Here is a 16,951-nt window from a genome sequence, read left to right on the forward strand (position 1 = left end):
AGTCATGTAGGTAGGAAGGTGCGAGACCATTGAGAGAACATATGGAGCTACAGAATGAGCGTAGGGAGAGAGAAGGCACATATGGAGCTGAGTTCTCATTTAGTTTCCGTTTAGTTTTCGTCAGTGGTAAAAAGGTAGTCGACGAAAATAAATTTCGTCTTAGTTTTATAGTCGACGAAAAAAACAACACTGCTATAGGCAGATACTGTTGGGCGGATGGATGGTTTCTCCTGCCAGCGTGACGGTGCAGTACTGACCTGTCCACTGTCCGGTCAGTTGTCCAGTACTGACCTGTCCACTGTCCGGTCAGTTGTCCAGTACTGACCTGTCCACTGTCCGGTCAGTTGTCCAGTACTGACCTGTCCACTGTCCGGTCAGTTGTCCAGTACTGACCTGTCCACTGTCCGGTCAGTTGTCCAGTACTGACCTGTCCACTGTCCGGTCAGTTGTCCAGTACTGACCTGTCCACTGTCCGGTCAGTTGTCCAGTACTGACCTGTCCACTGTCCGGTCAGTTGTCCAGTACTGACCTGTCCACTGTCCGGTCAGTTGTCCAGTACTGACCTGTCCACTGTCCGGTCAGTTGTCCAGTACTGACCTGTCCACTGTCCGGTCAGTTGTCCAGTACTGACCTGTCCACTGTCCGGTCAGTTGTCCAGTACTGACCTGTCCACTCTCCGGTCAGTTTGGCAGTACTGACCTGTCCACTCTCCGGTCAGTTTGGCAGTACTGACCTGTCCACTCTCCGGTCAGTTGTCCAGTACTGACCTGTCCACTGTCCGGTCAGTTGTCCAGTACTGACCTGTCCACTCTCCGGTCAGTTTGGCAGTACTGACCTGTCCACTCTCCGGTCAGTTTGGCAGTACTGACCTGTCCACTCTCCGGTCAGTTTGGCAGTACTGACCTGTCCACTCTCCGGTCAGTTGTCCAGTACTGACCTGTCCACTCTCCGGTCAGTTGTCCAGTACTGACCTGTCCACTCTCCGGTCAGTTTGGCAGTACTGACCTGTCCACTCTCCGGTCAGTTTGCCAGTACTGACCTGTCCACTCTCCGGTCAGTTGTCCAGTACTGACCTGTCCACTCTCCGGTCAGTTGTCCAGTACTGACCTGTCCACTCTCCGGTCAGTTGTCCAGTACTGACCTGCCCACTCTCCGGTCAGTTGTCCAGTACTGACCTGTCCACTCTCCGGTCAGTTGTCCAGTACTGACCTGTCCACTCTCCGGTCAGTTGTCCAGTACTGACCTGTCCACTGTCCGGTCAGTTGTCCAGTACTGACCTGTCCACTCTCCGGTCAGTTTGGCAGTACTGACCTGTCCACTCTCCGGTCAGTTTGGCAGTACTGACCTGTCCACTCTCCGGTCAGTTGTCCAGTACTGACCTGTCCACTCTCCGGTCAGTTGTCCAGTACTGACCTGTCCACTCTCCGGTCAGTTTGGCAGTACTGACCTGTCCACTCTCCGGTCAGTTTGCCAGTACTGACCTGTCCACTCTCCGGTCAGTTGTCCAGTACTGACCTGTCCACTCTCCGGTCAGTTGTCCAGTACTGACCTGTCCACTCTCCGGTCAGTTGTCCAGTACTGACCTGTCCACTCTCCGGTCAGTTGTCCAGTACTGACCTGTCCACTCTCCGGTCAGTTGTCCAGTACTGACCTGTCCACTCTGCGGTCAGTTTGCCAGTACTGACCTGTCCACTCTCCGGTCAGTTTGCCAGTACTGACCTGTCCACTGCCAGTACTGACCTGTCCACTCTGCGGTCAGTTTGCCAGTACTGACCTGTCCACTCTCCGGTCAGTTGTCCAGTACTGACCTGTCCACTCTGCGGTCAGTTTGCCAGTACTGACCTGTCCACTCTCCGGTCAGTTTGCCAGTACTGACCTGTCCACTGCCAGTACTGACCTGTCCACTCTCCGGTCAGTTTGCCAGTACTGACCTGTCCACTCTCCGGTCAGTGTGCCAGTACTGACCTGTCTGTCCACTCTCCGGTCAGTTGTCCAGTACTGACCTGTCCACTCACCGGTCAGTTGTCCAGTACTGACCTGTCCACTCTGCGGTCAGTTTGCCAGTACTGACCTGTCCACTCTGCGGTCAGTTTGCCAGTACTGACCTGTCCACTCTGCTGTCAGTTGTCCAGTACTGACCTGTCTGTCCACTGTCCGGTCAGTTGTCCAGTACTGACCTGTCTGTCTGTCCACTCTCCGGTCAGTTTGCCAGGGCGCTGGGCGAGTTCATCCGGACGCAGGGCATCGTGGACCTGAAGGTGTGGACCAGTCAGATGAAGAGGACCATCCAGACCGCCGAGGCCGTCAACGTGCCCTACGAGCAGTGGAAGGTTCTCAACGAGATCGACGCCGTAAGTCAAGACCCTGTGTGTGTGTGTGTGTGTGTGTGTGTGTGTGTGTGTGTGTGTGTGTGTGTGTCGTCCCTCAGGGTGTGTGTAACTGTACATTATAAACTGTGTGTGTCTGTGTTATACTGTACATTATAAACTGTGTGTGTGTGTGTGTGTGTGTGTGTGTGTGTGTGTGTGTGTCCTCAGGGTGTGTGTGAAGAGATGATGTATGAGGAGATCCAGGGTCACTTCCCTCTGGAGTTCTCTCTGTGTGTGCGTGCTCCCTCAGGGTGTGTGTTGTACTGTACATTATAAACTGTGTGTGTGTGTGTGTGTGTGTGTGTGTGTGTGTGTGTGTGTGTCCTCAGGGTGTGTGTTGTACTGTACATTATAAACTGTGTGTGTGTGTGTGTGTGTGTGTGTGTGTGTGTGTGTCCTCAGGGTGTGTGTGAGGAGATGATGTATGAGGAGATCCAGGGTCACTTCCCTCTGGAGTTCGCCCTGAGGGACCAGGACAAATACCGCTACCGCTACCCCAAAGGAGAGGTCAGGATCTGATTGGTCTTTTCATCTTGTTGTGTGTGTGTGTGTGTGTGTGTGTGTGTGTGTGTGTGTGTGTGTGTGTGTGTGTGTGTGTGTGTGTGGTGGTGGTGATGACGCATCGGGCCTTCTCTCTCTCTCTGTCTCTGTCTCCGTCTCTCTCTCTCTCTCTCTCTCTCTCTCTCTCTCTCTCTCTCTCTCTCTCTCTCTCTCTCTCTCTCTACCTGTCTCTCTCTCTCTCTCTCTACCTGTCTGGTCTGCTACGTTGAGCTCCTTTAAGCTGATCTGTAAGTCGAGCAGACACCACAGACACCACATCCCAGATGGCTAATGGCCACTTACGCTCCGCTAATGATTCCAGCGTGAATAAGCTGCCTCTCTCGCTCTCTCTCTCTCTCTCTCTCTCTCTCTCTCTCTCTCTCTCTCTCTCTCTCTCTCTCTCTCTCTCCCAGACCGATCTGGCTAAATACCAGCGCGGTAAATAAGTAAAGGCTTAATTCACTCCTGGTCGGTCGGTCTGTCTGTCTGTCTGTCTGTCTGTCTGTCTGTCTGTCTGTCTGTCTGTCTGTCTGTCTGTCTGTCTGTCTGTCTGTCTGTCTGTCTGTCTGTCTGACCCATCTGTCCGCGCAGGTTGTTGTGTGTTATGTGTGCCCGGATGGTTTCCCTGTGGTGTGTTCGTTGTGTTCCCATCTCATTACCATCTCATTACCATCTCATTATCTCCTCGTTCATTCCCGCACGGAAAGATTGATAGGGTCATTAGGTTGTTGTGTGCTCCGGCCCAACTCGACACAGGCCCCACTGTCCTGTTACTGTAGCTGTGTGTGTGTGTGTGTGTGTGTGTGTGTGTGTGTGTGTGTGTGTGTGTGTGTGTGTGCGCTTCACATGCTGCTCCCACCAACTAGGGCCCACAAACAATTGCGCTTAACGATTTGTATAGAGTTATTATTTCATAAAAATGTTATTATTTTTATTTTGGAACGTTTCACTTTCCAAAGGGAACCCCTCTTGGGGTTCTGTACAGTATGTACAGTATAATTTTTTTTACAAAAACATTATGCTGCTATATGAATATTTGAAGTTTTTCCAGAAAGTCTAGGTCAGGATTTAGAAGGCGTTTTTAGAATCGGCCTCAGTCCGGTTTCCAAATCTTTCTTCCTCCAGTCTTACGAGGAGGACCCGGTCCTGGTTTTCATAAAGTGACGCTGTGCTCTGGTTTCCCCCCCAGTCTTACGAGGACCTGGTCCAGCGTCTGGAGCCCGTCATCATGGAGCTGGAGAGACAGGAGAACGTCCTGGTCATCTGTCACCAGGCCGTCATGCGCTGCCTGCTGGCCTACTTCCTGGACAAGTCTGCAGGTTTGTAACCCATTTTCACCCCTGTGTCAATCATCTAATGTGATCCTGGGCTCTACACACCCTCCACCAACCTAGTCCCCATATATGGGGGACAAGGAGAGACCAACCTAGTCCCCATATATGGGGGACAAGGGGAGAGCAACCTAGTCCCCATATATGGGGGACAAGGGGAGACCAACCTAGTCCCCATATATGGGGGACAAGGGGAGAGCAACCTAGTCCCCATATATGGGGGACAAGGGGAGACCAACCTAGTCCCCATATATGGGGGACAAGGAGAGACCAACCTAGTCCCCATATATGGGGGACAAGGGGAGACCAACCTAGTCCCCATATATGGGGGACAAGGGGAGAGCAACGGACTTGAACTCATGCTTCCTTCATGCCTGAGTGTCCAAGTTGCTCCTTTACACCTGACAGGGGGGAGTTTCCCTGGTTGGACGTCGTAGCGCGTGGAAGGAACACGTTATTCCAACCAGTTCCTTTCCCCTCCATCAGGCGCCCCGGCTGGCCAGGGGGAGGCAGTATAGAGACCAGTTCCTTTCCCCTCCATCAGGCGCCCCGGCTGGCCAGGGGGAGGCAGTATAGAGACCAGGATTACTGCATGTTTTTTGTGAGGGTATACCTACCACCTACCTACTGAAACCTTCTTATCTCTTATGTTTCAACTTTGGTAAATGTAAACCCCTGTTTGGTCAAATCTACAGCGTCACACAAAAGTAGCAGATCCACAAGCTCGAGAACGCAGTGCGAAGCGGCACGTTTTGAGCTTGTAGATCTGCTGTTTTTGCTCCTTGTAGTACTGTATGACGTGCATTAACCCTGTGGTGTCCGTTTGGTCTCCAACAGAAGAGCTGCCCTACCTGAAGTGCCCGCTGCACACCGTGCTGAAGCTGACGCCAGTGGCCTACGGTAGGCACTTAACACATTCTGACCTGAGATCAGATTCATACGAGGTTTTCACTGGACACACACTGGGTCTGATTAACCCATTCTGACCTGAGATCAGATTCTAAAAATGTCAGTCGCTCTTCGATTTTTCAAAAATAGCAGACCTACAAGCTCGTAGCGCGCCACTCGGTGGCGCGCTATGAGCTTGTAGATCTGCTATTTTTCAATAGCTAAAGCATAACATGATGCTAACACCGAAATGGGTTCCCGTTCAGAATGGGTTAACACATTCTGACCTGAGATCAGATTCTAACGCACAGAAGAATGGTGGTTCTTTAACGCATTTTGACCTGAGATCAGATTTAAAAAATGTCTTAAAATCCTGACAGTTAAGAAAAAATAGCAGACCTACAAGCTCATAGCGCGCCACTCGGTGGCGCGCTATGAGCTTGTAGGTCTGCTATTTTTCAATAGCTAAAGCATTATGTAATGCTAACACCAAAAGGGGTTCCCGCCCCAAATGGGTTAACACTCCCTGGGATCCCTAAAGCCCAGTGGTGCTGGTTGCACCACTCTCACACACACACACACATACACACACACACACACACACACACACACACACATTTGATTTCTTTATTTGAATCCACAAATTACAATTAATTTTACAAGGAAACAAATATAACGGGGTTGACAGTTCATGTTCACTTAAGCAATATTACACGAGAGGGTGTGGGTTAACGTGATTATTGCCACGACAGGGATGCGGTAAGGAACGAGACAAAGCATCCCTGAAAGTGGCAATAATCACGTTAAACCACACCCTCGAGTGTAATATTGCAATTCTACAACAGTTAACCCTTAAAACTAAGAAAATTGCTGAAAGAATATATTTTTTTAATGACAGATGTATAGTCACTACGACCATGAATGTCCCAAGAAACTAGCTAGCCTAGCCACCGAGTTTGCTAGCGCCCTGGGAGAACAGAGCAGCTGAATTCTTTGTTTTGATTAGGTGTTGAATGGTGCTGGTTTGATCCACGGCTAGAAGGCTGTTTCAACCAATCAGATTGCTTCCTCGAAACGACCTGTGGTAGAATTAAGGATACACATGGCACCTCCTTCTCCACACAGACAAACTGCCTATAACAGCCGAAACAGAACAGTATTGGCTTTGCTTTTTGTCATGCCAGCTATTCTTAGGCCACTCATGGTCAGTTTATGCACACGGCCCAGGCTTCCGAATATCAGTATGGCAAATCTACAGCGATACCCCAGGTTTGTTATACTTCCAAGTAATGGTTGATACTTGAAATGTTTATCTTGGAATGCCTGGTCCATGGACAAATCAAAGACACAGCCCCACCTCCAGATTCAGGACCTCCTTGTGACTGGTGTCAACAAAGACAACATCAGGTGTATTCGGGATGTTAGCAAAGACATCGCATGCACAGCTAAACCAATCCGGTAACACTCTTGAATGTTTATACATTGCTGCACTGGATGGCACATAGTTTCGAACGGCATCAGACACAAGGTCAACAATCCGGTCGTGGCGAGCAATATACAAGTTTTTGTATGAACTACATCCATTTGTTATGTGCGCGATGGATTTTAGGTGTTGTTCAGAATCATGATGGTTTTATACAGAGTGGAGTGTGGGTGTCGGGATACCAGATTGACAGATTGTACTTGGTTGGTAATACTTGCAGACAGTCTTGCTTTGATGGTGAATTTTAAAACATCCTCCCCAATAGCAGCATTTTTGTACATGGAATGTGAAACGGAGCTGAATCAACACAGGATAACTTTCCCTGCAGTCGAAGGCCACGCCAATGTTCTTTATCTTCAGTCTGTTTCGTGCTATAAGCAGAACCCTACTTGCAGTTTCTTCCTGCAGTCTAGTGTCCACACACACACACACACACACACACACACACACACACACACACACATACATATTAACTGTAAAAAGGCAATGTTGAATTGTTTTAACGTTCTTTTGAAAATAGTGGCTACCACCTCACCACGTTTCAACCTATCTTCATCTAATTGGTCGTCACTAAATGGTCATGATAAAAGAACAATATTATTTTCTACTCAGTCTGTGTCTCAGTCAGGAGGGCTGTGGGCAGTTCAGAAACCTGTGACATCATCAATGGGGAACCCAAGCTAATAGAAACTGCAGGCTCTCTATTCCTTGCAACGCGGAAATTGAAGCCATCGTTCTCACGATAATAAAAATCTAAATATTTGTTTAAAGAAAAATCTGGTTTTAACAGAAATCTGCCTAACTAACTGGCCACGGCCCTCCTATGAGACACGGACAGAGTAGGAATTTGTGGTATTTTATCATGAACATTAGTGAGGACCAATTATTATATTAAGAATTAAGATAGGTTGAAAAGTTGTCAATAGCTAAAAAGTTGTAATTTAGCTATTGGAAAATAGCAGATCTACAAGCTCGTAGCGCGCCACTCGGTGGCGCGCTACGAGCTTGTAGATCTGCTATTTTTTGAAAAATCGTGAAAATATTTATTTCAGGATTTAGAAGATTTTTTTATTTTATTTCGACGTCAGGCCTAAATGGGTTAATGCTCCTCCCGTCGAAGTCACTGTCTACAGTATAAAAGCATCTGTTTGTTCTGCTGTCTGAACTAATAATAATAATAAATAATGTTAGTTAGTTAGTTAGTTAGTTAGTTAGTTTAATTTATTGTCCACGTGTGGAAATTCGTCTTCGGTCTCAAACAGTAAAAAACAAACAACACTTACACAATTATTTTCTCATGGCAAAAAAGTGCAGGACATACAGTGACAAATACATTGGAAAACAAACAAATCTAGCGAGACATGGTATCATTTAGTGCCTTAATGGCTTTTGGTATGAAAGAATTTTTAAAAATGTTACGTTTAGCTCTTAGTACTTTGTACCGTCTACCAGAGGGAAGTAGTTCGAACTCCCTGCAGAGTGGATGAGAGGAGGTCGTTTGCTATCTTGATAGCTTTTTTACGAAGTACCTCCTTGTAGATATACAGCCTAATTGTTGCTGTCTCTTAATAACATGTTTTTCTGTTGCCTCGTCAGGCTGCAAGGTGGAATCCATCTGCCTGAACGTGGAGGCGGTGAACACCCACAGAGACAGACCAGAGGTAGGTATACAGACGTACTTTCAGCTCACAACGCCTCGCTTCCTGCCGCATTCTGAGCTTCTAGATTCTGTCTTTGATTTTTCTCTCATTTTTTCGTGAAATTAGTTGGGGGGGGGGGGAAAGAATATTGAATTTGTTTTTAATTAATGAAAAGCTTAGCTTTTTTTGGTAGTGTTTTTTTGAAAATGTTTTGAAATAATAATTAGGAAAACGAAAAAAATAAAGGGTCCCATAAAAATGTGTCGACGGCCCACAAATGGGTCCCGACCCGCTGTTTGGGAAACAGTGCTGTTCACCATATAGGTTGGACGTTGTGAAGTCCAAGCTCTGATCATGAGTAAAATATAAATGCTTCCGTCGTACAGTCTGGAGCAACGGAAGCTCTGATCACGAGTAAAATATAAATGCTTCCGTCGTACAGTCTGGAGCAACGGAAGCTCTGATCATGAGTAAAATATAAATGCTTCCGTCATACAGTCTGGAGCAACGGAAGCTCTGATCATGAGTACAATATAAATGCTTCCGTCGTACAGTCTGGAGCAACGGAAGCTCTGGTCATGAGTAAAATATAAATGCTTCCGTCGTACAGTCTGGAGCAACGGAAGCTCTGATCATGAGTAAAATATAAATGCTTCCGTCGTACAGTCTGGAGCAACGGAAGCTCTGATCACGAGTAAAATATAAATGCTTCCGTCATACAGTCTGCAGCAACGGAAGCTCTGATCATGAGTAAAATATAAATGCTTCCGTCATACAGTCTGCAGCAACGGAAGCTCTGATCATGAGTAAGCCATAAAGCGGAAGTGAAGCCTCCTCCCCACTTCTGTTTCGTCTTTACAGTCACGCAAATTCATCCTAATATAAATAGAAATCATCTAAGCATATTATATAGCTTGCTGCTTAGCAGAAATGTTAATAATATAAAGATCTTTTTTTAATATATTTTCATGAAGAGAAAATATAGGCAGCTCCCTTGCTTGGATTTTTGGGAGGTGTAGTTCCAGACTACAGTATCTAGCATTCTGGGAGGTGTAGTTCCAGACTGCAGTATCTAGCATTGGGAGATTGTGGAATAGTTGTCTTGGCTACGCGAGACTAAACATCGTAAGGAAGGAGGTCACAGATTGTCCAAAACAATTACACAGGTCGGATGAGTAGATGATACCTGTCATTGTTTCAAGTGTAAGACTTTCATTTGAAGAGGATTTTAAATAACGGTTTAATGATAACAATGATTGATTGACTGATTGATTGATTGAAATGTTTATTTGAATAAAGCAATTTTAAAAACCATATAAACAGAAACGTCATAATAACAAGCAGTACAAAAATAATATAAAAAAAAGCATATTCAAAAGGAGTGAGAAGAAGCATAGCTTATTGCTCCCACCCCGTTTGCATTAATACCAAATATCTTTCAATAATCTATTCAATACTTAAATATAACTAAATCTGAAACGAGCTGAGAGTAGGTGTTTACAGTCTTAAACTAACCCCGTTTGAGGGAGGTTCTTTTTAAAAAACAAAGCATGGAAGGGAAGAACAACTGTTTGCTTAATGCATTTAATTTTAATTTTCAACGACGCGCCCTTTAGTCACACACGTACGCCTCAAGGTGGAACTGTGTAAATATTGTTTTGTATTTGGGAGCAATTTGTCTTTGTACTTCTTTGTGACATGTACTGTGTGGCAATGAAACGCGTGATGTTTATTGCAGCTCATTTCCAACCGAGCTCAAACACAAACATGGCATGATTTATCTACAATCATAGCGTGCCACCGAGTGGCGTGCTATGAGCTTGTAGGTCTGCTATTTTTGAAAAATCAAGAACATGTGGTGCAAAGCTTTGAATATATATTCTTTCAGAGCGAACGTTTTTAACTCAAATCTTTGCTTCTGGGGGGGAGGTCCCTGAAACAACACATTTTCAGATGGGGGTCAGCGGCCAATTTCATGTATTTTTGGGGGTCCTTGACATGAAATATTGAGAACCACTGATATAGAAACATGCGGTTTTTCAGAAATTAAAAAAATACATTTTTTCAATTTCGACGTCAGGCATAAATGGGTTAAAGGATGTTCTGGTGTGTGTTGTTGTGGTTGAGAAATGTGATCTGGAATGAAACGGATCCCCTTTGATAGCCGCTGCAAATAACGGTAATAAATAATAGATCTGGGCCTTGCATGCAGTTCTGAGAGTAATGTGTTCTTCTTCTCATGACTCAGCGTTATGTCTCTGATATTACTCAGATATGGCAGTCGCTATATCCACAACCTGGAAGCTAGTTAGCCATAATAATAATAATAATAATAAAACTTTATTTGTATAGCACCTTTCATGACATGAAATGCAGCTCAAAGTGCTTTACAGATGCAATAATGCAATACAGTGAGGACATGAATAACAAAAATAAAAGATCAATTAAAAGCAATGTTGTAGAAGTGGGTCTTGAGCTGAGCTTTAAAAATGTCTACAGAGGCTGCCTGACGAAGGTACAGTGGGAGCTTGTTCCATGCCGACGGCCCGTAGAAGCAAAAAGCTGCTTCCCTCGCCAAGAATTATATTACACCCTTGAGAATAAACAACGATAATATAATGAAAACACTACGAAATTTGTAAATCAAATAAAATAAGGGTTCAAAAGAAGGTTTTATTTGTGGATATAATTCGACCGAAAGCTGCTAATGAGCGTATTTTGTTAATTTATCCAAAACCCAATGCAAGAAATGCCATTGGAAATCTCCCATTAAAAACCCATGGACGGCGGAGGTAACTTCCGGTTATAAGCCAACCTCAATGAGATCAACCTGTGTGAGAATTAATTAAAACAATGAATCATCCCATTCCATTGAAACATGCTGCTGCACCCTGTTCATTATTAATAATAATAATAATAATATCTGGACGGCTGCAGCAGCAAACGTGTGTATCCCATTCATGTGTCACCCCCTGACCTTTGACCCCCCTGACCTTTTGTCTTTCTTATCGTTTTATCGAACAGAACGTAAACGTGTCGCGGATATCAGAGGAGGCTTTGGTAACGGTGCCAGCTCACCTGTGATACAGGGTCCCCCGGGTCACCCACCCGCGCTCACCCCGTTTCAACACACCTGTGAGTCAGGGCGACCCCCACCCCCTTCACCCACCCGCCAACCCCCACCTCCTTCACCCACTCACACCCGGTGCCCACCCGCCAACACCCCTCACCCCCTTCACCCACTCACAGCCGGTGCCCACCCGCCAACACCCCTCACCCCCTTTCTTTCACCCACTCACACCCAGTGCCCACCATGTGACACCCGCCAACACCCCCACCCCCTTCACCCACTCACAGCCGGTGCCCACCCTGTGACACCCGCCAACACCCCCACCCCTTCACCCACTCACACCCAGTGCCAACCTGACCAGTGAGACAGGGTGACCCTGTTCACACCTGGTCCCAACCAGAGCCATAGAGTAAGGGCCGATTCATACTGCTATTTTAGAGCCGAATAAAAGTCTGTTCGGCGCTGTAGAGCCTACAATGTGACGTGACGTCATTTGAGGTTCGGGGTCACCTCTTCGGTGCTACTGAAAATTTCTGACGAGCCGAAATCATTTCGGCACTACAGCGCCGAAACAGCTGTAAAATAGGAGTATGAATCGGCCCTAAGACAGAGTTACGACATCTGTGTTCACTTCATGGGGCTTCAGTCCAATGGCGGCTGGCTCTCCTACAATAGACTTGTGTTGGCTGAAGAGCCAACAGTGACAAAGAAGTCCTGGACCGGCAGTTGGCAGAATGCACTGGACTCATCACAGGCAACAGCCCAGCTTAAATAATCTTAAATTGCTTTATTTTAGATAATTTCTTAGTAATGGTACGACATAAACATTACAGAGACTTTAGTTGTCACTGTACAATACTTAACAACAGTTGGCATGATGTTACACACGTGCCTAATTTTATTTTTATTTTTAATATTATTATTTCTTTGGCTTTCGCCTTTTTCCCTTTTATTGATAGAGCGATAGATGAAAGTAGGCTGACAAGAAATGGGGAGAGAGATGGCAGTAAAGGCCGTTGGGATGGGTAGTCGAACCCGTGGCACACTGCCAGACTGGATTACCAGCCAATAAGGTGCCCAGACGGCTCCGCCAGCCGCCCCCGGGCCACACATGCCTAAAGTTGCTGATATTTGCGCTGCCCTCGTTGAAAACAATGTATTTCCAACTCCATCTTGTCCCTCTCCATCCAGGCTGCATGGACAGCGCTCTGTTTTCTGCCCCCTCAATGTCGTATAACTCTGTCATACTCTATGGCTCTGGTGCCAACCTACCAGTGAGACAGGGTTGCCCTGCTCTATGGCTCTGGTGCCAACCTACCAGTGAGACAGGGTTGCCCTGCTCTATGGCTCTGGTGCCAACCTACCAGTGACACAGGGTCACATCTAACCTACTGAACCCCCACCAAGCAGTTTGCCCAATTTTTTTTTTCCCCCACTCATTTTCTTCAAGAACTTTACAATGTGATGATAATCGATCAACTGGAATTCAGTTAAATTGTGACAAGTAGCCATATTACCTCGGGTTTGTTTATCATAGCAGATTATTATTTTGGGGGAGAACTTTATGAAACGCAGATAGATTAATGATTTGTGAATCTTTGGGACTGACGGATGTAAAGCAAAGTGAAGCCATGAATCCCTTGTTCTAAATCCATTTAGTTCATGTTGATCATAATCTGTCTGTGTATTTGTTTTTGTATGTTGTTTTGGTACAAGTCAGAAACGTACAAATCTGTCTTACTGTGAGTAGCGTTGTGCTACAATAGATCAGGTTTGCCTTATCTTTTGACATACTTTTGCACAAGAAATATTTTCTTTTTTTTTTGTAAGTGACTTTTTGACAACCGTAATTAGTTACATGATGACGTGTATCTATCTATCTATAGCCATAATGTGTAGACAGTCCTGGAAACCCAGAAGTAACTTTGTTTGTTTTGTTTAAACATGCAGAATAATGCAGAGGTCTCCAATAACAGTTTGATTTAGTGTTAGTCAATCTTTTGACTAACGTTATACATTTACTTCCAGTCATATTTTAGTCATCTCAAAATGTTTTAGTGTTAGTCTAGTTTTTTAGTCGAATAAATATCAATAGATCTTGGTCGACTAAAATGAAATCTACGGTTAATTTTGTTGACAAAGATGTATTTTGGCCGTGCCTTGATGGTATCGCGATGGCTGGCAGTGACGGGGGACTGGACCAATGTACTGTACATGTACCGGACTGTACCAATGTACTGTACATGTACCGGACTGTACCGTGGACTGTGCATGCACTCAACTGGCATAATCGCTGAAATGGGAGCAAAATGGAAATATGGGGGTGAAAATACTAGCGAGGTTCCTTTATAAATAAAATACTATAGCGAGGTTCTTTACTTCATACCATTCCTCAGAACGGTCTGTCGTTTCCTTTTTATAACAATGTTTACTGTTAAACTCTTTGAATAAACTTCACTTGATTAGTGACGCTTGCATTCATGCATATTAATGTGCCACAGTTTTTTTGTCGTGCTTTATTTTTGCCCAAACAACTTAAGAACATTAGAGCATTCTAGATCTAAACATAAGAACATTAGAGCATTCTAGATCTAAACATAAGAACATTAGAGCATTCTAGATCTAAACATAAGAACATTAGAGCATTCTAGATCTAAACATAAGAACATTAGAGCATTCTAGATCTAAACATAAGAACATTAGAGCATTCTAGATCTAAACATAAGAACATTAGAGCATTCTAGATCTAAACATAAGAACATTAGAGCATTCTAGATCTAAACATAAGAACATTAGAGCATTCTAGATCTAAACATAAGAACATTAGAGCATTCTAGATCTAAACATAAGAACATTAGAGCATTCTAGATCTAACATTAGAGCATTCTAGATCTAAACAAGAACATTAGAGCATTCTAGATCTAACATTAGAGCATTCTAGATCTAAACATAAGAACATTAGAGCATTCTAGATCTAACATTAGAGCATTCTAGATCTAACATTAGAGCATTCTAGATCTAAACATAAGAACATTAGAGCATTCTAGATCTAAACATAAGAACATTAGAGCATTCTAGATCTAAACATAAGAACATTAGAGCATTCTAGATCTAAACATAAGAACATTAGAGCATTCTAGATCTAACATTAGAGCATTCTAGATCTAACATTAGAGCATTCTAGATCTAACATTAGAGCATTCTAGATCTAAACATAAGAACATTAGAGCATTCTAGATCTAAACATAAGAACATTAGAGCATTCTAGATCTAAACATAAGAACATTAGAGCATTCTAGATCTAAACATAAGAACATTAGAGCATTCTAGATCTAAACATAAGAACATTAGAGCATTCTAGATCTAAACATAAGAACATTAGAGCATTCTAGATCTAAACATAAGAACATTAGAGCATTCTAGATCTAAACATAAGAACATTAGAGCATTCTAGATCTAAACATAAGAACATTAGAGCATTCTAGATCTAAACATAAGAACATTAGAGCATTCTAGATCTAAACATAAGAACATTAGAGCATTCTAGATCTAACATTAGAGCATTCTAGATCTAAACATAAGAACATTAGAGCATTCTAGATCTAACATTAGAGCATTCTAGATCTAAACATAAGAACATTAGAGCATTCTAGATCTAACATTAGAGCATTCTAGATCTAAACATAAGAAAATTGGAGCATTCTAGATCTAAACATAAGAACATTAGAGCATTCTAGATCTAAACATAAGAAAATTAGAGCATTCTAGATCTAAACATAAGAACATTAGAGCATTCTAGATCTAAACATAAGAAAATTAGAGCATTCTAGATCTAAACATAAGAACATTAGAGCATTCTAGATCTAACATTAGAGCATTCTAGATCTAAACATAAGAACATTAGAGCATTCTAGATCTAAACATAAGAACATTAGAGCATTCTAGATCTAAACATAAGAACATTAGAGCATTCTAGATCTAAACATAAGAACATTAGAGCATTCTAGATCTAAACATAAGAACATTAGAGCATTCTAGATCTAAACATAAGAACATTAGAGCATTCTAGATCTAAACATAAGAACATTAGAGCATTCTAGATCTAAACATAAGAACATTAGAGCATTCTAGATCTAAACATAAGAACATTAGAGCATTCTAGATCTAAACATAAGAACATTAGAGCATTCTAGATCTAAACATAAGAACATTAGAGCATTCTAGATCTAAACATAAGAACATTAGAGCATTCTAGATCTAACATTAGAGCATTCTAGATCTAAACATAAGAACATTAGAGCATTCTAGATCTAACATTAGAGCATTCTAGATCTAAACATAAGAACATTAGAGCATTCTAGATCTAACATTAGAGCATTCTAGATCTAAACATAAGAAAATTGGAGCATTCTAGATCTAAACATAAGAACATTAGAGCATTCTAGATCTAAACATAAGAAAATTAGAGCATTCTAGATCTAAACATAAGAACATTAGAGCATTCTAGATCTAAACATAAGAAAATTAGAGCATTCTAGATCTAAACATAAGAACATTAGAGCATTCTAGATCTAAACATAAGAAAATTAGAGCATTCTAGATCTAAACATAAGAACATTAGAGCATTCTAGATCTAACATTAGAGCATTCTAGATCTAAACATAAGAACATTAGAGCATTCTAGATCTAAACATAAGAACATTAGAGCATTCTAGATCTAAACATAAGAACATTAGAGCATTCTAGATCTAAACATAAGAACATTAGAGCATTCTAGATCTAAACATAAGAACATTAGAGCATTCTAGATCTAAACATAAGAACATTAGAGCATTCTAGATCTAAACATAAGAACATTAGAGCATTCTAGATCTAACATTAGAGCATTCTAGATCTAACATTAGAGCATTCTAGATCTAACATTAGAGCATTCTAGATCTAACATTAGAGCATAGCATTCTAGATCTAACATTAGAGCATTCTAGATCTAACATTAGAGCATTCTAGATCTAAAAGTTATAATCTTAGTGATTGATGAGACTAATTGTTGTTTGCACCGATTGCTAGATAGGAATATTTGTCCTTACTTACTTACGTACTGCCTTTCCCCTGCCTGATGGAGGGGAAAGGAACTGGTTGGAATAACGTGTTCCTTCCACGCGCTATGTCCAACCAGGGAAACTCCCCCCTGTCAGGTTGTAAAGGAGCAACTTGGACACTCGGGCATGAAGGAAGCATGAGTTCAAGTCCGTTGCTCTCCCCAGGTTGGCGGAGGGTGTGTAGAGCCCAGGATCACATTAGATGATTGACACGGGGGTGAAAAATGGGTTACAAAATCGTGGAATAAAACGTATATATATACAGTATATATAAAATTAAAAAAAAAAATTGTCCTTTAGGTCAAATAATATATAAAAATATATACAGGGGTAATACTTATAGGCTAGTGGGAGGAATTCCAGTCCCGTGATGAACCAACTCGCATACTAATATGTAGATCTCAAAGAGGACTTTTCCCTCGCTTATCAACCACAGATTATCCACTGTTCAGTATAATGAATTATCTCTTTGCTCCGTATGCACACTGTGGTGCATACATAACCCTCCCCCTCCCCCCTCATTCATATGCG

General features: G+C 43.0%; 1 protein-coding gene across 5 annotated transcripts in view; it reads left to right on the forward strand.

Moving 5' to 3' along the window:
- The window catches only part of LOC308334900 (6-phosphofructo-2-kinase/fructose-2,6-bisphosphatase 4-like), a 55,777-nt gene that overhangs the window by 19,335 nt on the left and 19,491 nt on the right, over positions 1-16,951 (forward strand). For 2 of the 5 annotated variants that reach the window (XM_080791792.1, XM_080791790.1), the window contains exons 9-14: positions 2,205-2,351; positions 2,772-2,876; positions 4,099-4,228; positions 5,078-5,140; positions 8,208-8,272; positions 11,276-13,349. In XM_080791792.1, coding sequence (XP_080647918.1) covers positions 2,205-2,351; positions 2,772-2,876; positions 4,099-4,228; positions 5,078-5,140; positions 8,208-8,272; positions 11,276-11,335 — 570 coding nt within the window. In that variant the 3' untranslated portion in view covers positions 11,336-13,349. Of the gene's footprint in view, positions 1-2,204; positions 2,352-2,771; positions 2,877-4,098; positions 4,229-5,077; positions 5,141-8,207; positions 8,273-11,275; positions 13,350-16,951 lie in introns of those variants that run through there. The other 3 variants (XR_013965932.1, XR_013965933.1, XM_080791791.1) reach the window with 3 other exon arrangements.

The sequence above is a fragment of the Protomyctophum bolini genome, assembly GCF_963924005.1.
Source record: "Protomyctophum bolini genome assembly, chromosome: 2".
NCBI lineage: Eukaryota > Metazoa > Chordata > Actinopteri > Myctophiformes > Myctophidae > Protomyctophum > Protomyctophum bolini.